The sequence below is a fragment of the Trichomycterus rosablanca genome, chromosome 14, assembly GCF_030014385.1.
Source record: "Trichomycterus rosablanca isolate fTriRos1 chromosome 14, fTriRos1.hap1, whole genome shotgun sequence".
Lineage (NCBI taxonomy): Eukaryota > Metazoa > Chordata > Actinopteri > Siluriformes > Trichomycteridae > Trichomycterus > Trichomycterus rosablanca.
In genome coordinates, this window is record NC_086001.1 from 4,579,024 (window position 1) to 4,600,897 (window position 21,874).

A 21,874-nucleotide genomic window follows, 5' to 3' on the forward strand; every position below is an offset into this window, starting at 1 on the left:
AAAGTCAGAGACGATCTATTGCTGCTGTTTGAGTTGATCATCTTCTAGACCTTCATCAGTGGTCACAGGACGCTGCCCACGGGGCGCTGTTGGCTGGATATTTTGGGTTGGTGGACTATTCTTGGTCCAGCAGTGACAGAAAGGTGTTTAAAAACTCCATCAGCGCTGCTGTGTCTGATCCACTCATATTTGTGGATCTACTGGAGCATCCAGAGAGAGGAACATTGCATGTTCCATGTGGATCAGTTTTGCCATCTCATTAACAAATTATATTTGTTTTTGCAATATTAAAAAGATAAAAGAAAGCAATATATAATTGAATATACTAGTATTAAAGTGTGCATGAAATGAGAGTTCTGACACCCCTTTGTTATTACTATGTTTAGGTGTTTGGTCACACCCATTGTAAACAGTGGCACCGAGGCCTCTCCTCCCTCAGAAATGCTTAACTGTGTCTGTTGAGCATTCATCCAGGTTGATGAGATAGTGTATTAGACCACTGCGCCACCTAAACATCATGGTTTAGTACGTTGATAGGAGGAAATCCAGTGACCTGGCCATCGTATCCAACATGTACAAATTTCCATGGTAATGGGATGTTCAGCCTGTGATCAGGCATCCACATACATTTGGCCATATAGTGTATGTATGTATAAAACAATGTGTGTGTATGAATAATAGTTCAGTAAATGATTGTTTATTTAACACATTCGGAAAAAATAAAACGAGCTTAAAAGAGCTTTAAAGGGCGTGATGGGGTGATGCGTAGTTTTAGGTGTGTGGGTGTGTCTATATGTACATGACTGAACTTGTCCTTCATGACTGTGTTTGTGTGAATGTGTTGTTATCCATTACGTCAGAACTGAGTCAGAATGTACTATGTATAGCATCACAGTTTCTATACATTAAGCCAGGTAATTAACATGATGTAACAGGGTATGTGTCCATGCTACAGATATACAAAATATGGGTCCTGCAGATGGTGGACTGGCTGTTTCAGTTGTTAGGTAGGATGTATATAGCTGAGTAAATGAGTGAAGTAAGGGTGTCAATGAATGAATGAGTTAAATGAGGTGAGGTATAAATGAATGAGTGAAGGAAGTGGGATGTGAATTAATTTAATAAGTGAATGAGATGAGGTACAAATAAATAAATGAATGAACAAAAGAGTTGAGGTGTAAATGACTTCATGAGTAAAAGAGGTGAGGTGTGAATGAATGTACAAGTAAACAAGGTGAGGTATAAATGAATAAGTGAAGGAGGTGAGGTATAAATAAATAAGTGAAGGAGGTAAGGTATACATTAATAAATGAGTGAATGAGGTGAGGTATACATTAATAAATGAGTGAATGAGGTGAGGTATACATTAATAAATGAATGAATGAGGTGAGGTATCCATTAATGGAGTGAATGAAATGAGGTATGAGTGAAGGAGAGGGTGAGATTTCCCCCACACCCTGTCCTCTTTATTCCTGTTCCTCTTCCTTCCTCACCAGTGATCTGTGAAGAGAAGAGAAGCGGTTCAGATCTCACTCACCCACTCACCCACCCGGCCTGACAGCGCCTCAGTGCCCCACCCACCACGCCCCGCCCCACCGGACCACGCCCCGCCCCACCGGACCACGCCCCTCTACATCACGCCCCGTGTGAGTAAAACTAAGAGAAGTTGACGGTGAGTCTCATTGTTTTGTTTGTGCTGCAGATTGTCGGAGCTTCTCAACTTAAACTCCTCTGAACTTCACTGAATCACCGAACTGCTTCTGTCTCTCACATTTCCCATCACTGGACTTTTAATATTGAATAAATCAGAACCGGACCAGATCAGGACTACAGACTGACCCTGCTGATTTTACCTGGTACAGTACTGTGTTTTCTGAAGCTGTTTTACACAACTTGAGAAATCTGGATTTAACAGATCAGTGAGTGATTTAAAGCAGAAACTCACACTATATATTACACTAATAAATAAACATACAATACGAAATGTTTTCTCACTATCAACATTACAAATACACATATAAATATTTTAATTAGAACTCGAGTTTAGAATTTAAGGTGTAATATTAGATATTTTGTGTTTCTGAATTATATAATCTAATACAAATGTACCTCCCAAATATACTAATAATATCAGTAAATATCCAAATATATAAACATATATAGAACATATAATTTTCATATCACAGTGTTTCATATCACATAGATGTTTTAATAATTCCAAATGCTGTAGAATATACAGTGACAAGTGACTGTAGCTGCGTTTACTGGAGCATCACTGCGATTTAAAACAGATTATGAAAGTATAATAGATTATTAGAATATCTAACTCAATATTACCTCTTTTTGTACCTGAAAGCGTTGTATTAGAAAATGACCTACAAAAACTAAAAAGCAAAAGCAAAAACCCTAAATAGTCCATTATATAAAAAGGTAAAATAATGAATGTATCGAAGTATCCTAGTTTATTCAGATTTTTTTTACATTTAAAATGCTGTATTAAATACAGTGATAAGTGGCTGGAGCTCCGTTTACTGGAGCATCACTGCGATTTAAAGCAGATTATTAAAGTATAATAGATTAGAATATTTAACTCAATATTAACTCTTGTTGTACCTGAAAAGAGTTGTTTAGAAAAGTACCTACAAAAAACTACAAACCAAAAACAAAAAACTACTAAATAGTCCATTATATAAAATAATAATAGTGTATTTAAGTATCCCAGTTTATTTAGAATAATTATATTTGAAATATTTGAATGTTGAATATCCCAAATATATAGACCTGGTTATGTGAAAATAAAAATTCTATTACATTTCAAATAAAATGATATTTTATTTATATTCTGACTATATGGAGCTGTTCTAAAAATGATCCTGAGTCATTTAAGGATTGTTTGTTAAATTATGTATCTGAATAAAGACTCTGTGTATGCAATATTAAGTTAAATACTTAGAATGTAACAATAGGAATATATTTATATACCATACTGGAAAAACAATAGAACATATGAATAATTTAGTCTAGAATTATTTGCATGATTATTTAAATATAAAAAAAATGTAATTCATTATGTATTTAAATTAAACTGAATGTAAAATGCAAATACAGATACATTTACATTTGTGTTTTTAAATAGTCAAATACTTAGAAGATATTAATGTAAATACTTGTTATTCAATTTGAAGGGGGTTTAAAGTCAGTAAAAGGGTAAAAAATTTATTTGAAGAGAGTGTAAAAACAGTAGAAAGAGTGTAAAGGCAGTAAAGAGAGTGTAAAATTTCCACATTCATCTGTTCCTTAACCTAATCTGAACATGTAATTTAAAATGTACAATTTCTTTAATAATTATAATATATTCCCAACAAAACCCAGTATAATCACAATACTCATTATTAATGTTAAATAGTCACGGTTATACAAACAGCCCATTTCATTTTAGCATTAATTACTCAACAATCTGCCATTAAGAAATAAAGCATGCAACATCTCCATACTGTTGTATTTGTATTTCAACCTTTAAACAAGAAAGTTAAAAAAAAAAAAAGTGCAATTTGGTTTGTCTGTATTCTGGTGGGTTCTGGTGGGTTCTGGTGCTCTCTCTGATGGGTTCTGGTGGTTTAGTGGATCTAATAGACTTCTGATGTTTATAATGATGTGCATTAGAATATGTGGACTATTGTAAATTATTTAAGCTGTTACATTCTGATCTTTAATGGTTTACCATGTGACAGGTGATTAATTATATTGTATTTAAATGGTATTTTAATGTTATTTTAAGTAGTTGGAAGTTGGTCTGGATTTTACACAATTTTAATCTAGTAGTCATTGGAAAATTCTTTAATACAATTATTTTAAAATGTTAATTTTCTAATAGTAGGTTTCAGAAATGCTTTTCTTTCATTTACAAGTGCTCTTTGTGACTATAGCTGTAAATATCACTGGTACTGAAACTAAATCTAATGAGTGGACCCATCAAAACCATTCAATCATTCATTCATTCACAGAATGTCTGTTTAACGGCTGCTTTATCCTGGTCAGGGTCATGGTGGGTCTGATTTACCTAATGAAATGTAGTAAACACCCTATTAATTCATAACAGGGCACATACCACACACACACACACACACACACACACACACACACACACACACACACACACACACACAAGCGATTAATTCAGGATTGTTTTGTTGTACTTGTAGAATTTGTCTTTTGAGTTTAGTACTGTAGTATAATAGTATTGTAGTTTAAGTCTGAGCCATGACGGTCACTTCATGTGCAAACTGGTGGAGCAGTGAAATACCTGGCATGTGTTATTTAGCAGTTGTGCTGGTGTATGATATTACATTGTGTTATGACAGTGTGTGTGTGTGTGTAAATTGCAGTGTTTGTTAGTCATAACTGTTTGTGTTACAATTATGATATGTGTAAAAATCTGTTGTTATGTTTGTTAGAGTTTCAACAATGAGTGTTAGGATGGTGTGTGTGAGGGTTTTGTGGGTGAATGTGAGGGTTATGAGGATGTGTGTAAGGGTTATGAGGATGTGTGTTACACTTATTAGGGTGTGTGTGAGGGTTATGACGACACGTGAGGATTTTGAGGGTGTGTTACTGTCATTAGGGTGTGTGTGAGGGTTATGATGGCATGTGTGAGGGTTATGAGGGTGTGTGTAATGGTTATGACGGCGAGTGTGAGGATTTTAAGGATGTTTTAGAGGGTTATAAAGATGTGTGAGGGTTATGAGGGAGCGTGTGAGGTTATAATGGTGTGTGTGAGGGTTATGAGGGTGTATGTGAGGGTTATGAGGGTGTGTGTGAAGGCTATGATAGTGTATGTGAGGGCTATGATGGTGTGTATGAGGGTGAATGTGAGGGTTATTAGGGTGTGTGTGAGGGTTATGAGGGTGTGTGTGAGGATGTAAAGTTGAGTTACAACGTAATTAAACAATTGGGACTTAATTGGCCTTCGCCATTCGTCTCCTGGGAGGAGCTTATAAACGTCAACAAGCATAAACAACTACAGCAAAATCACGTTTCTGTAAGAATACACTGACACACACATGCTTCACATTATTAAGTAACCTTGCTGTCCATCCCAAACCACGATACCTGTTTTCATCTCAAAAGTATTTAGTTACCACGCAAACCCGCTGGCTGTGTCCCAATCCACTCCTTTGTTTCACTGCATATCAGCTCACAAACAACTTGGATCATTTCTTGGGAGGAAAACCCCCCCTCACATCTGGTAGCACGTCATTCCCCTTTATCGCTTCTCGTGTGTTTTCGTGACTCGTCTGTGATTCCTCCTGGTGAAAGATGGTGTAGTGTGTAAAACATTCCCGATTACACGAGATGGAGTTGTGTAGTGTGAATAGGACACCGATCTGACCACTCTGGACGTTGTGTAGTGTGTCTGTGTCATAGAGCAAAAGCAGAAAGGAGAACATTTTCATTTCACCGAAAGGACAATGGGTGTAAGATGATGCCCAAGACCTTGAACATTTCAAGGGACATCACTGGGAGTGCTGTCTGGAAGTTCCAAACTTATAGTGCAGTATGTCTGGTCGGCTGGAAAAAACCAAAAATTTCACCCAGAGGCATTTGCAATATCATCAGGAGAACAAAAAAATGCAGTGTTACTCACAGGACGACCCGATAATAGCTGGGACGAATGCCTGAGTGGCAACCATAAGATGATCACCAAGGACCATAGAAAGGGTGGACTGGAATACGCCTAAAGGAATTTGGACCAGCCTGCACAGTTCTGGTCCACGGTTCAATCAAATTCAATCACATTTTTTAATATATATCTACATCAAACTGAATGTATTCTCACCTGTGTGTGTGTGTGTGTGTGTGTGTGTGTCTGTGTTTGTGTGTGTCTGTATGTGTGTGTGTGTCTGTGTGTATGTATGTGTATGTATGTATGTCTGTATGTATGTGTGTCTTTATGTATGTGAGTGTCTGTGTGTGTCTGTATGTCTGTACGTGTCTGTGTGTGTGTGTGTGTGTGTGTGTGTGTGTGTGTGTGTGTGCATGAACAATAAGAACATGAAGTGTGTTACAAAATAAAAGTACATGTGTCATTTTGGGTTTGTAGCTCAGTTAAGCCGTCGTGTCCCGGCTCTTTTGTTTCAAAGCTCAGACTTGCGTCACACATTCCATCTGGTACACCGAGCCACACTTCCTGTTTTCCTCTTCCAGTATGAACACACACACACACACACACACAGAGACACACACACACACACCTCTACTCCACCCACCAACCCACCTTTTTCATTTTCTCTGAAATGTAAAGGTAAAGGAAATATATAAAATACAGTTATTGTTTATTTATTGTTAATTATTATAATTATAAAATTATAATATAAAATAAAAATACAAGATGGGAAAAATGAATGCGACATCCCCTCTCATTTTTGAATTCATGCTTTTCGCCCATGGGAACCCGCCCTCGCAGGTGAAAAGAAGCGGTCACCTGTTGCACGCATTGTAGGGCGTGTGTTTGTAGCGACACTCCTCGGTCATGAGTGGAAGGTCTACAGCAGCAAAGGAAGCAAAATGTGATCGATACGACTAGATTGAGGAAAAATAGCTCTCTAGTTTATATTAAACTATATAAAATACATCAAAATATTTGATCTTTGTGAGATTTGATGTTCAAACAGCAGGAAAAAATTACGAGATTGTGTAAGAGGTCTTGGCATCCAATAATTTTTTGCTGCTGTGGGGTGGGGTGGATTTGTGTGGGGGATGGGTTAGAAAAAAATTTAATATTTAGTGTTTTCAGAACAAAATTTGCTACCCAGCTTGGTGAGCAGCATTTTTGTGCACTTTAAAGATAAATAACCAGCCCATTGTGAGGTAAAATTAGGTAAGAATATGGTGTGTGTGTGTGTGTGTGTGTGTGTGTGTGTGTGTGGGGTGTGTGTTAGGGTAATTTATGACATGTGGCACCAATTTTAAAGAAAACCATATTTTTGTCTTTTGTTTGTGTGACGGAAGTTCCATAATTCCATTGGTGTGATGTAATAATGCATAATGGAATATGGAATGGTGTAATGATAAATATTGACTCAGAGATTTGGGCGTTTATTGTGATCTGGAATGTAAATGTCAGTTAATGCCTAGTGGCGACAACAATGTTAGGGCTGTGTACAGGGGCTTGTCCGGGGGGGGGGGGGGGGGGGGGGTTCAAAGCCACAAATATTTAAGTAGCATTCATACAATAATGTGTCTAACAGCTCTACTCTTCCCTGGGATCAATCTGCATTTAGCAGACGCTTTTACTCTAAACAGTTTACAATCTCTAATTCAAGGCAAGGCAAGGCAAGTTTATTTGTATAGCACCTTTCATACACAGTGGCAATTCAAAGTGCTTTACATAAGGAAAAATTAAAAATTAAAAGCATTAAAACATTCCTGAGATCTAGAACCTCAGAAAGACTTCTTGCAAACATTTAGTTACAATTAAAAACATGAAATGCAAACAAGAGAGATAAAAATTAAGAACTTGAAAAATTAAAAGAAAATATTGTAAAATATACCCTACAATTTGGTAAATACGAAATTAAAACAAGAGAAATAAGCAAATAAAACATAAAAACTAAAAGAAAATATAGTAAATATACCTTACAGTTGAGAGAATATGGAATTAAAACAAGACTAAAAGAAATATGGTAAAATGAGGGTAATAGTAAAAATATCGAGCTCAATCATAGGCACAAGAAAAAAGAAAAGTTTTTAACCTGGATTTAAAGATTTCTATGTTTGAGGAACATCTAATATCTCCTGGCAGTCTGTTCCAGTTATATGCAGCCCAACAACTAAATGCTGCTTCACCATGTTTAGTTTGGACTCTGGGCTCTACTAGCTGACCTGAGTCCATGGATCTAAGAGATCTACTGGGTTTATATTCTCTGAACATTTCTGAGATGTATTCTGGGCCGAACCCATTCAGTGATTTATAGACCAGTAGCAGCACCATTCAAGCAATGGAAGGCTAAGGCCTTGCTCACGGTGGCACCCTGGCAGTGATTACTAGATCAATATGTTATCCGCTGAGCTGCCGCTGTCCTATTCCAAAAGTCCTACTGACTACTCAGGGTCTTTGGGATTATCCTATCCCCCTCAAAACAGCCACTCATTTAGCTTTATATAATAAAAATCTTGGATTGACACTTAGGTTGGCAGATTAGATGTCAGTGAAGAACAAAGCCCTTCTATCTAGTGATATTGTTGTTATGCTACTGCTGTACTACTGTAGGTCTGTTTACCTTGAATAGATCACATTCATAACACCTTGGCTTGTTTAAACAGTGTAAACGGGACTTTCCTCATGGGTGGGGATGTGCTGGCGATGACAGGACGTGAGTGGCACCCAGTTTGCGGTTAAAGGATGTAGATATGCAAGTTATACGGCACACTTAGCATCTCAGAAACGGAGACATTTATGATTTTAGAAATAGAAACATTTAAAGAAACTGGACGATGATGTGTGAGGTGTTTGATTGGTGGATTGCACAAGAGCAGCAAGATACACACACACACACACACACACACACACCACTTACCATATAGAAGCACTTTGAAGTTCTACAATTACTGACTGTAGTCCATCTGTTTCTCTGCATACTTTGTTAGCCCCCTTTCACCCTGATCTTCAGTGGTCAGGACCCCCACAGGACCACCACAGAGCAGGTATTATTCAGGTGGTGGATCATTCTCAGCACTGCAGTGACACTGACATGGTGGTGGTGCGTTAGTGTGTGTTGTGCTGGTATGAGTGGATCAGACACAGCAGCGCTGCTGGAGTCTTTTAATACCGTGTCCACTCACTGTCCACTCTATTAGACACTCCTACCTAGTTGGTCCACCTTGTAGATGTAAAGTCAGAGACGATCGCTCATCTATTGCTGCTGTTTGAGTTGATCATCTTCTAGACCTTCATCAGTGGTCACAGGACGCTGCCCACAGGGCGGATTTTGGTTGGTGGACTATTCTTAGTCCAGCAGTGACAGTGAGTCACAACTTAACCTGATGAATCTTGTGTAACTACCGTTCCTGTCATGAATGTAACCAAAGTGTGTAAAACATGATGTTAAAATCCTAGTAAAATAAGTAAATAAAAAAATCATTTAGTTATTTAGCATGTAATTGTTAAAGGCTACAAGATAAATGTTTATAAAAATCCACAGCACAGGACACATGAGACCGAACCAACCAGCCAGGCGAGGCTCGAAGTTCAAAGTTCAAATTCACCATCATCAGGTGTTAATCAGTTAAGAAACCCTCCGTGTGTGTGTGTGTGTGAACAATACCAACTGTAATAGTACCGCCGCTTCACCCTGGACTGACCCCACGCGGGATAACTGAAGAGGGCGTGGTAGCTGTTTCAGTTAGTGTGTGTGGGTGTGTGAATGCAGGCGTGTAAAACAGCAGGTGGGGTCTCACACTTGCCGTTTCCACTTGTTCTCACCTCAACTGCAGTCTTTAGGTTACAGCATGTTGAGGAGTTTGGTGTGTGTGCGTGTGTGTATGTGTGTTTGTATAATAGATGATAAAAAGTATATGAACATCTTACCACTGACAAAGAGCTTGCTGAATATCTCTTTCCAAAATGAGCGAGCATTAACCCACCTCTTGTTTGTACGCTCACTGCTTTTTGGGGAAGATTTTTGGAGTTTATGTGGGAATTTGGGCTCATTAAAAATTGCAATTGTCAGGCACTGATCCTGTGAACTCTACCAATATCTATCTATCTATCTATCTATCTATCTATCTATCTATCTATCTATCTATCTATCTATCTATCTATCTATATCTGTCTGTCTGTCTGTCTGTCTGTCTAACTATCCGTCTGTCCGTCTGTCTGTCTGTCTGTCTGTCTATCTATCTATCCATCTATCCATCCATCCATCTATCAGAAATGATAATTTAGATGAGTCCTGCTATTTTTGGAAAAGCCCATAAAACATAAACCCACTAAGCTTTTTAAGTATACTATAACTTAAAAGTAAGGGGACACCCATCCTAATTGTTGAGGAGTTTTATCAGCCATACCATTACATGCTTCCAACATTGTGACAACAGTTTGGGAAAGGTGATGACTGTGTTCCTGGATGACTGTGAGGCCTGAGGTCAATTAAGGCAGGGTGTGACAAGTCTCTTGCAGGTCAGGTCTTATCATCCAGCATCGGTGCCTGACCGACTGAAGGGACGATTGCAGAAGAGTGGAGGCTGTTATGGCTTCAAAAGAAGTGTGGGATTGAGAAGTGGGGTGGAGGGTGGAGTTACTCTGTATTAGTGCACATTATTTTTGATTGGAATGACTAACAAGCTAATAGTCAGGTGTCCACATAGTTTTGGCCATAAAGCATATTTAATACAACATCCTGAGATTTACTTTACATGGTTCAAACTGTACAAAGTGTTCAAAGGGCAGCTGTAGTCTAGTGGTTAAGGTACTGGACTAGTAATCGAAAGGTCGCTGGTTCAAGCCCTACCACTGCCAGGTTGCCACTGGTGGGCCCTTGAGCAAGGTCCTTAACCCTCAATTGCTTAGATAATATACTGTCATAGTACTGTGCTTTGGATAAAGGCCTCTGTTAAATGCTGAAAGTGTGTGTGTGTGTGTGATTTATTGCCTGGTTTGGTGGAAATGGTGTAATGTTGGGTGGATCTCTCTCGAAACATGAGTAATGACACTTTGATATGAATTGAGAATCGATATTGAATTGATATGAATAAATGCATGTGTAAATGTATATAAATGCCGTTAACTATTACTACTTATTAATGAGTGGTGTGTTTCAGCTCTTTCTGTAGTCTAATCTCATTCATTTTCTTTTTTTCCCCATCAGAATTTCTGGACGAGCAGCCATGCTCATGTGTGACTACCCGGTGAAGACAGACATGGAGATGGTGAGTACTGAGACAATGAAATTAAATCAGTATAATAAATGAATGCACATGGAGATAAACAGTGACACGGTCTGTATGTACAAACTTAGCATGGCAGTTAATTGAGTTGCACTGAAGGTCAGTTTGTCACATCATCGCCTGAATTGTGACCTTGTGGGAGCATCAACAGCGTTGAGAGTTGTGAAGCCACAAAAGCTCATTAAATGAGATCAATGTATAGTCTAAAATCGTTTGTCCACACACAAGCCCTAGATCAGCCTCAGTGGTGTAAAGCACACTGTAAATGGACTCTGAAGCAGTGGAAATGCATTATCAGTGGTGAAGATATATTGCGCTAGCACACCAGCGCCGAGATTCTGAACTCCTTGGTTTAAAACACCGGTTGACTGGGCGCCATCTAGCAAGCAAAATTGGCAGTGCCTGCAGAAGACAATAATTAGCCACCATGTGTGCTGGGTGGGATGACCGGACTAAGTGTGTGGGGTCTTCTAACAATGTGTAAGAACCCTGGTTAGCAGACCGAGGCACCTGTGCAGAAAGCATGGGCCAAAAGAAGGGGTCAGCTAGGACTGCGGATGGGTCGGAGAAGGCGTGAGCATCAATATACCCACCTCGAATGCAATCGGAAATCCCTAGCAGCGGAATACAGATTGACTACACTTAATCAGGAGAAAAAATTTGCATCAAAGCAAAACCCCAAAAGAAATATATGAAAATGGTGAATGAATTAAATACGAAATTAATGAAAACGGTGGCAATCTGGTCTCACTGTGGTTTACAAGGTGTGAGGTAAAGCCTCCACAGGTGGGTGTACATGATAAAATCCGTTTTTGTCTGCGACCCATTTTTTTGGCTCACAGCCCCCCTACAGTTTGAAAACACTGTGCTAAATAATACCTCATGTTTTCCATGCTACCAGCAGAAACCCTCTCTTGTGTAGCAGTCTGCTGGTTTTCGTACCAACCATGCAGGAGCTTTACCGCCTTCTACTAATCAGTCTGAAGACCAAGACCAACTGATATCTGTTTTTTTTTTTTTTTTATGAAATCCTGCAGCCCTGTGGCTCCTGATCTGTTTGTTCTGGATTGCGTCCGACCATCTAAACGATTTTTTTTGTCCTAATAAACGTTCCATCATGATTTTTGTCCTGATTTATAATTTAGCAGCAGGTTTATTGTGCTCCATAAAGTCTTTTAGTCTATAAAGTGTCTTTAATAATGCCTACACAGGTGCTATAAAAATAAAAGAGCGTCGCAGGGGACGAGCCATAATCCAGTTTCATCGTTTAATAACTTCAGCGAGAACGACTAATCTGGATCTTAATTACTGTACATCGTGGTTTATGACATCATATCAGTTCCGCTGAGGTATGTGCTCACTGTCGTTAGGACCTCAGCTGACCTGCTTGACGGGATCTGCGTGTACTTCAGTTCATTGTACTCATCAGTCATCGCTGTGTTTGCTCACTTTGTTAGTTTTCTGGTGCAGTAATAATTAATACATGCGTGTGGATGAGGTTTGGTGTCCTGGTGACTCTTGTCTTCCTGTTGCCGGACTGGCTCAGCAGGCCCTGCTCACCCGAGAAAACAGTCTCTCCATTTCCGCTACGAAAAACAAACGTATTAGTGGTCTGGCCATCAGCCAACTGCACGCCAAAGAAAAACAAGGGCAGTAGAACAAGCCTGGTATTAAGCACAGTTAGCCAATACAACATTGCACATCCATATTGCAATAAATACACTAGATGGACAGTAACTGGACACTGGTCTTGATTTTTAATTTTTTTTTTTTGCATTTTCCCCAATTTTCCTCCCAATCTAGTCGTATCCAATTACCTGATTGCATTACGCTTTCTCTCTACTGATGCTGATCTCCACTCTGATTGAGGAGAGCGAGACTGACACACACCCCCTCCGACATGTGTGCAGTAGCCGACTGCATCTTTTCACCTGCACGGGGCGAGTTCATTTGCGGATCAGCTTTGTGTACGGAGAGCCACACCTTGATCACATTATCCCTCGACTCTATGCAGACGGCATCAATCAGAGGTCATAATTGCATCAGTTATGAGGTCCCTATCCGGCTTCCCACCCTGTATGAACAACAGCCAATCGTTGTTCATGTAGCCGTCAAGCCCGGCCAGATTGCAGAGCTGAGTTTCGAACCTACGAGTTTGAAATAGCGTGTTTTACCGCTGCGCCACCTGAGCAGCTACCCCTCTTGATTTTTTAGTTCTGGTGTGTTTGCCACACCCAAACAGGTGGATAAAATCGATTAATTGCGCTCACAGTTGTTGTAACAGTTTAAGGAAGTCTCTGTGACAAAGCCACTTGGTGTCTCATGTTAACTTTTTTTATTTTTCCCGTCCAGCTAAAATGTATTTTTCCTAAATAAATAACATGTCATAGATAATATGTCATAAGATCATGTTGTCTATTTAGGAAGGATGAATTTTAGCTGGACTTTCCAAGGTAAAATAAAAAAACATGAGACACCAAACATGTCTTAGTTTCGTTAATGGTGGGAAAAAAGAGGTACGCATTAGCTTAGCACTTTTAGCATGGGGGTGTTCTGGAAGTTAGCTCTGAAGACTCTAATTTACTCAGGTAAAGTCACATAAGTAGTTTCTCCACCTCCTGATACATTACAGCCTCAGTCCATCAGTGATACTTACTGGGTTTTTCTCTCTGCTTTTAGGGTTACTCCTCGTTTATAAATCCTCAGGCTGAACAGCTCAGCAGCATGTTCTCCGTGGGTCAGTACCCCTCTCAGTACCCCTACGCTCCTCACTACCCACCCTATCACAACACCCTGTGTGATCAACTCTACACTCCTCCCCGTGGCTCAGACGCCCCCTCACACATGCAGCTGGAACCGGTGGACCTGTCGCTCAGACAAAAGCCCTCTCCTCTCCCTCCACCGTCATCCTGCTCGCCGTCCTCCTCCTCGTCCTCCTCCAGAGCCACGCCTCCTTCCTCGTATGATCGCTGTGAATCCACCTCAGTGCCCCAGTCTACCTCCATGACTCTGCCCTTCCCTGCAGTGAGTATATCGTTTCCACCTTTGTCAGGCCTGTATGTAGAGTATTATTCAAATTATTTATGCATATTTAGTAAGTGATCCAATAGATTTGATCTGCTGGTTACTGGGAAGGCCGTTGAAGTGCATTGAATTATCTACAGTGTCTGTCTGTCTGTCTGTCTGTCTGTCTATGAAGATGGTAAATTTTGGGCTATACTGTGTCAGTAGATCAGCAAGCTATCATATAAAAAAAATTTGACCTTTACCGCACATTACCAGGATTATGTAGTGAACTGAGGTCTAATGGTTTAAAGCAGCGCTCCCCAACCTTTTTTGCAGCACGGACCGGTTTCATATAAGATATAATTTCATGGACCGGCGAGGGCGGGAGGATGTAATATAGAGTAACTATAGAATGGAAAATCTGTGTGAATCCTGGGCTTTTTTTTTATGCCAGAGACGCTGCTTCCACCTAGTGGTGATTGGAGACAATAACACCTGAAGAGATTTGAAAATTTAATTGCTCTTGTAGCAATCTCTAATTATTTATTCTCTCTGTCCAGCCCGATAATAAATGACCCACGGACCGGTACCGGTTGGGGACCATTGGTCTAAAGTATGGTCTAATTTTTTTATCGTGGTAGGAGTATGAGCTGCAGCATGCTAAACTAGCTAAAGCGTATCTCAAGTAATAATTAATACAGCCGACCTACACTGTGTTACACTAGTGTTACACAGTTGTTATAACAGGGTTAAGATCTTTTCTCAGCGCTCAAGTATTAACTGTATTTTTGTTTTAGTTTATGGCTCCGTTGGTCACTGCTCCATATCCGAGCATCATTTCTGTGGTGCCCAGTGTGATCCTGAACTCGGTGCCCCTGCTGTACTCGCCTCAGATTCTGCCCTGTCTTTTCTCCTCTACAACTGAGGAGCAGTCGAGTGCCATCAGCAGCCTAAAAACAGGTAGAATCTCTCACTACTTCTTCTTCTAACCACAGATCCAGTAAACGTTACTAAAGGAGCTACAGGGTGTTTGTTTAAATGTGTATTTATTTGCTTTTTTCTCTCTTTTTGTCTTTTGTATCATCAGCGTATTCCCAGGACCACCAGCCAATCAAATCAGAGTCTCACACTGAGCACGCTCCGAACACATACAGCCCGGAAATTCAGTCGCCGCCCAAGCAGTCTTATAACGAGTGAGTAAACGTGTGATCAGAATGTGAGAGAAACATTTAGCTGCACACAGGTGATTAAATACAGGCAGCTGGAATGAGAGAAATGAAAGTAAATGAGTGAGGAACCTTAATGAGTGTAAATGCTTCCAGACTGGGTGTAACGAAAATAATTCACCTACTTCTCTGCTTTGTGGCCTGAATAAAAATGAATGCAGATGAAAGTGTGTGTGTGTGTCAGGACTTGTTCTGTGAGGTATTTAGCTGCATTCTCACCGTATGCAAAGTGTTCAGCTCTGTACACCTGCTCATAAACAACTTCTTCACACAATACTCTGTTATTATCAGCACTAACACACACACACACACACACACACACACACATACGTAAACATGCACTTTGTTCAGACAGTTAGCTTTATTGTATATAGAAGGTGTGTGTGGATGGGCTGGGATTTAGATCCTACGCTCATGTAACTCATAATAATGAAATTTTTATCTTTGTAATACTGAATAACTGGATTATTTGACACTTTTTCATCCTCTGAGTGCAGCAGGTTTTACAGCTAGGGTGTGGACTAAAACACCTGAGACCGCTAATAAAAATGCTCCTGTTTTTTTCCCCTGTTTTTAAAAAATGTACATGAATTGTAGAATGTCTCAGTCTTTGGTTTGTTATAGTCGTTCGTAAATAATGTTGTAACTTTAACTTCAGCTCAGTCATCTGATTATCTGCTTTAATTAAAATAACTCACAGATGTGCTTATTTCCTTTTTAGTAGTTCAGAATGTAAAAATATCTCTTATTCATTAAATTCATGAAATTCAGGAAAGGAAATTAATAATCCTGTATAAAAAAAAGAATTCAAGAATACACATTAATTCATATAAAATAAATGTTTCTATTTCCTCGGCTGCTACCGTTAGGGGTTGCTGGCGGATTGTGATCCACATTAATCATTTGGCACAATTTTTACGCCCTTCCTGACACAAACCTCCCTATTTATCCTGGCTTGGGACCAGCACTACAATGCATCCAAGCAGCTAGGTACCTATAGGACAATTTCAATTAGTTAATTTGTCTTCAATTAGCCTGGCTGCATGTTTTTGGACTGTGGGAGGAAACCGGAGCACCCGGAGGAAACCCACACAGACACAGGGAGAACATGCAAACTCCACACATACAAACTCGAACCCGGGACCTTCTTGCTGGAGGCGACAGTGCTACCCACTTAGCCACTGTGCCAATTAGTGCCAACAAGTGGTGTGGTTTCATTTTTTCTAATTTCTTTTTTATTTGAAACTCAGTAGAGTTTGAGTTGTTGAGGTTCTTTAGCATTTATTTCGAGGGTTTTTTTAATCAAGGTTTTATTTATCAGATAATAGTTTTTACTTCATCACTCTTACTTCTACAGTAGGTTTAGTTGTTTACTTGTGTGTGTATTGGTGTGTGTATTTGTGTCTTAGTGTCAGTTGTTTGATTTATGTGGTAATGGTCTGTGTCCATAAGTGTACTGTATGTGTGTGTGTGTGTGTGTGTGTGTGTGTGTGTGTGTTCATGTATCTGTGTTTGTTTTGGTGTGTATTTGTGTACTGTGGTATCTCAGGTGGGTGTGTTTGTGTTGTGTGGTTTGGTTTGGTTTGGTATTGTGTGTGTGTTCACAACTGTATTAGTGTTTATGTGTGTGTGTGTGTGTGTGTGTGTGTGTGTAATGGTGTGTATTCCTGGTTGCATTAGTGTTTGTGTGTTTTGCCGTGTAGGTCGGCCGCAGTTTCCTGCCGCTGTACTGATAAAATCTCCCAGCATGCACTCTGGAGACAGTATGTCTCGAGCGTTCTCGTTCAAGCCGTGTGTTTGTGTGTGTTGCATTGGTATCAGTTGGTGTGTGTTTGCATTTTTGGGTGTATATTGTGTGAGTGCAGTGACCTGTGTCTATTCGGGAGTGTGATATCATCAGACAGGCGCTTCGACTCTAATGGAAAGAAAAAACGGCGTGGTAAAAAAGGGAGAAGCAGGAAGGCCGGGTGCTGTTTTTCCACAGGGCGCGGCATCACAAAAATACGTCCAGTTTTAGGAAGAGATCTGAGAGTGTTAAACTAGTGAAGAGGGAAGAAATGATGGAAACAGTCCAGGGAATTGACAAAGAGATGTACAGGAAGTGTTTAATTACAGACTAGGTTCAGAGGGCAGGGTGGGAACTGTGTGAACATGTTCAGGTCTCACGGATGTGTTTCACTCCACCAAAACAGCCCTGAAAATACATTCTACTCAGTGACACGATGATTTAGATCTAATGTTATAAAACTTATGTTCAACATCAGTGCAATACTTATAACCAGAGAGGTAAATGTTAAATTGCTATAAAGTGTTGTGTCATGATCAGGTGCAGTCAAGGAGTGTTGCGTCATGACTAAGGTCCTACTCAATTCACAGCCGTGAACATTGCATTATGGGCCATGAAATGAGCCATTTCCTGTGAAATATTTGCTCTAAAAGTCCAAATTTAAGGTTTGTGTTTAGCGATATAACATTTTTCATTCACGTAGCGTATGAACTATGCGGCGGCCCTAGCAATCATACGGCAATTAAGTTACTGTGCAGTAATAATAATAATAATAATAGAATTTTATTTATAAGCGCCTTTCAGGTCACCCAAGGACACTGTACAATACAAATATGATCAAAAACAAAACAAATGACAGCCAATAAGGTACATTATAACAGATTAATACAGGGAACACAGAACAGCACAACAGGCCAGAGAATCAAGTATAAAAGGAAATAAAATAAAATAAGAACTTTAAAATAAAATAGAAAAAAAAAAAGATTAAGAGACCAGGAATAAAAAGAGCACCGGGGTTAAGATAAAAACTATAAACTATGGAACGCAGTCCTAAAAAGATACGTTTTCAAGTGCTTCTTAAAAACAGATAGTGATGAGCTTATGCGCAGGGAAAGTGGCAAAGAGTTCCATAATTTAGGACCTGCCACACTAAAAGCTCGTTCACCAAATGAGCGAAGTCTGGTTAATGGAACAGACAGTAAATGGGCATCAGCAGACCGGAGTGAACGTGCAGGACAGTATGGAGTGATTCAGAGAGATTCATAAACCAAGAGTAGAATTTTGTATTGTACTCGGTATTGAACAGGGAGCCTGTGAAGATTTTGCAGTATGGGGGTTATGTGTTCCCAGGGTTTAGTGTGAGTAAGAAGTCTAGCTGCTGAGTTCTGGACATACTGGAGTGTGCTGATATGTGTATTTACGTACTGAGTGCATTTTGTCCCTTTGTGGATTCCATAATCAATGTAAAAGTGAGCTTCTCTACACACGTGATCATTTCTGTAGTCTGTGCTGGGATAGTTTGTGTACAGTTTATTTCTTACTTTATAAACTCAGCAAACTCAAAGACACTCGGTTACATTAGCAATCGGTTAGACAATATGTCCAAGATGTCGAAGTGTAAAGCAGCTAAAAACACGACCCGGGTAACGTGAGTTTGGAAAACTCACGAACCAGTTTTGTGGACGCAGAGGATGGTGTGTGTGTCTGTGGTGTAGCTGTGCTGTGTATTGTAGTTTCCATTGATTCTATAATTTAATTTATGGGTATTTTTTAATGACTGCCGTAAAATGTGGCACATTTATTTAAATATCCATGAAATCTGTGATTTTTAAAAAACGAGGTCCGTAAAATTAAGCACATTTTCCGGTGGATTTAGTAGGTCCCCAGTTATGAATCTGTCACATAGGCTGCAGCGCCATCTAGTGGCTCCAGTGGCAAAGTGCATCTGAGTATACAGTATACAGCTTTTTTTATCGGCAATGAATTATCGCCCCTTCCCAGTGTTCCAGAATTTGAGGATTTATGATTGACCACGTCCTGTTCTGTTGTCAGGATCTCTTTATAACTTGTACGTTGGTTTTGCTACAGTTTGTCCCTATTTACATTTACATTTTCAGCATTTAGCAGACGGTTTAATAAAACAGTACTCTGACTGTATATCGTCTAAGCAATTGAGGGTTAAGGGTTTTGCTCAAGGGCCCAACAGTGGCAACCTGGCAGTGGTGGGGCTTGAACCAGCAACCTTTCGATTACTAGTTTAGTACCTTAACCGCTAGGCTACAACTTCATAATAAAAACAGTTGGTCAGGGCAAAAACGTGTTGTAAATGAGGCATTTTACTACAGTGCTATATTTGATGTGTCTATTAGCAAGGTCATGTGTGTAAAATAGCATAATCTACTAGTGGCTGTACACAGATGTGTATTACTTACACTGATCTCATCTTTTCTTTATTTGTGTTGTTTTTTTGTCAGACCAAAGACACAGTCAGTGATCGTCCATGCCCCTAAGGTGGAGTCTCCGGACACTGTGAAGAAGCGCCGCATCCATTGCTGTGACTTTGCAGGCTGCAACAAAGTGTACACTAAGAGCTCACACCTGAAAGCCCACAGACGCACACACACAGGTAAACACACAAAAACATCTGTACAAACACTTACTGTTCACTTTATTAGGAACATCTGTACACCTGTTTATTCATGTACTTTTTTAGGGAGCCATGTGACAGCAGAACAATGCGAGAAATCTTTCAGACACAGATCAAGAGCTTTACTTATTGTCTGATATCAGATAGTGGAATTGATTTTATTAGATAGCTAGCTTAGAAGCAGTTGGCTAGCAAATAATGAGAATAAGTATCTAGCTATAAGACAAGTAAGTAAGCCAGCTAAGTTTAACTAGCAAGGCAACGGTTTGATCTAGCAACATACGATGACTATCAAATGTTATAACAAATAAAATAAAAAGTGTGGCTATGATGGAAGCAATTTTTTAGATAGCTAGCTAACTAGAAAGTGGCTAGCAAATAAGCAGCAAACAAAATAAGGCGAGCAATTCTCTTACTTTTGTAAGCTTAAAATATTAGATTAAGTATCCGGCTACAAGACAAACAAGTAAGTTTGCTATCTAGCAAGCTAACTGGGTGATTTAGCAACCTCTAATGACAATATCAAACGTTATTACAAATAAAATCACAAGTGTGACTGATAAGATGTCGCCATGATGGAAGCTATTTTACTAGATAGCTAGTTAACTAGCAAGTGGCTAGCAAATTAGCTGCTGCAAACCTAGCCACAAAAACTAGCTACATAAGCATGAATGTAAAGACTAAATTGAATGTATTGTTTTTCTTTAATGTGTTTGCAGGAGAGAAGCCATACAAGTGTGATTGGTCAGGCTGCACATGGAAGTTTGCACGTTCGGACGAGCTGACACGTCACTACCGCAAACACACCGGCATGAAACCGTTTCGCTGCCCGGATTGCGACCGCAGTTTCTCCCGCTCAGATCACCTAGCGCTGCACAAGAAGCGCCACATGTAACGCTACACTGCAATGCAAATTCAGCTAGTGCACCTTTAATAACACATACTGCACTATCCACAGGGGGTAGGATACACTTTAAGGACCACGGACTGACCTACCATGAGCCGTTCGACATGGAGGAGCTAAAGGAAGTTTTGTTCACTTTCTTCATGTTTTTTGTTCTCTTCAAACACACCCGTATAAAAAAATCACCTTTAAAATGACCTCTGTGATCGATTCAGTTGTGCCCTCTGCTGGTCAAAGGGTTTCACACTCTACACGCGCCCGCCCGGGGTCAATCCTGAATAATGTGAATTTTATTATTAATATTAGCCAGGAAAAGTCTTTCATTTTGTAATCGACTCGTGTCACATGTGTAATGATGTATTCCATATAATCAGGACTGGATTTTAATCCGTTTATTTGATCTTTTATATTATGGTTGGGTTACTGTAACAGCATATTTGTATTTTAATAAGCACTTATATTTGCAGCGCTTAACCTTTTTGATAGCATTACCATATTTTACGGAATATTAGAAACCGTTATTTTTGCTCTTCGCCAACTGAGGTATATGGGATCATTTTTTAAAATAAATGTCTCATTTATCAGGGTTTATAAGGTAGGGGTTTGATTCCAGCATTTACAGCACAAACATTACTGCTAATGTGGTGCTAACATAACATTTACAGTCCAATAACAATCAGACCAATTATTTATAACATAATAGAAATCTCTTCGTAGGTTTGGTGTCTATAAAAATAGCCCTTAAATTAATACCATATTTTGTTATGTGGTATATAAAGTGCTATATACAGCAAAATATACAGCTTGATGCTATATAGCTTTTAGCTACCTATATAACAATACAGTATATATATATGGGGAAAGTTGTAGCCTAATGGGTAATGCTTTGGGCTATCAACTGAAAGGTTGAGAGTTCGAATCCCATGCATCCACTGTTGGGCCCTTGAGCAAGGCCCTTAACCCTCTCAGCTCCCGGGGTGCCATACAGTGGCTGACCCTGCTTTGACCCCAGCTTCCAAACAAGCTGGGATACGTGAAGAAAGTATTGTACTGTACGTCTGTATATGTATATATGATGAATAAAATCATCTAATATATATAATATTGATATATAGTACACACATTACTTAAAAATTCTCCTAAGGACATCATGTTATGCTAGCTCACGTTAATAGTAAATGTGTAAAAAAAAAAAAAGTAAGTGCAGCAGTGATGCTCATCTATGGAAACTCAAAGCAGCTTTTCAATATATGGACCCATAAAACAACTCATATGTAAACATCAATTTGCAGACCTACTTAATGCCATGTAGAATTACCTCTTTTTATATCAAGCTAACACCAGCTAGCTTTACCAAACAT

The 21,874-nt window shown here is 39.4% G+C and overlaps 1 protein-coding gene across 1 annotated transcript; it reads left to right on the forward strand.

Annotated features, from left to right (window-relative positions):
• The first annotated feature begins 1,847 nt into the window (after positions 1 to 1,847).
• klf3 (Kruppel like factor 3 (basic)) lies at positions 1,848 to 20,848 on the forward strand. Its single transcript, XM_063008868.1, has 7 exons — positions 1,848 to 1,919; positions 10,866 to 10,926; positions 13,624 to 13,968; positions 14,748 to 14,910; positions 15,038 to 15,143; positions 19,437 to 19,588; positions 20,329 to 20,848. The coding sequence occupies exons 2-7, from the start codon at positions 10,885 to 10,887 to the stop codon at positions 20,502 to 20,504; spliced, it is 984 nt and encodes a 327-aa protein (XP_062864938.1). The 5' UTR covers positions 1,848 to 1,919; positions 10,866 to 10,884; the 3' UTR covers positions 20,505 to 20,848.
• Positions 20,849 to 21,874: the final 1,026 nt, after the last annotated feature.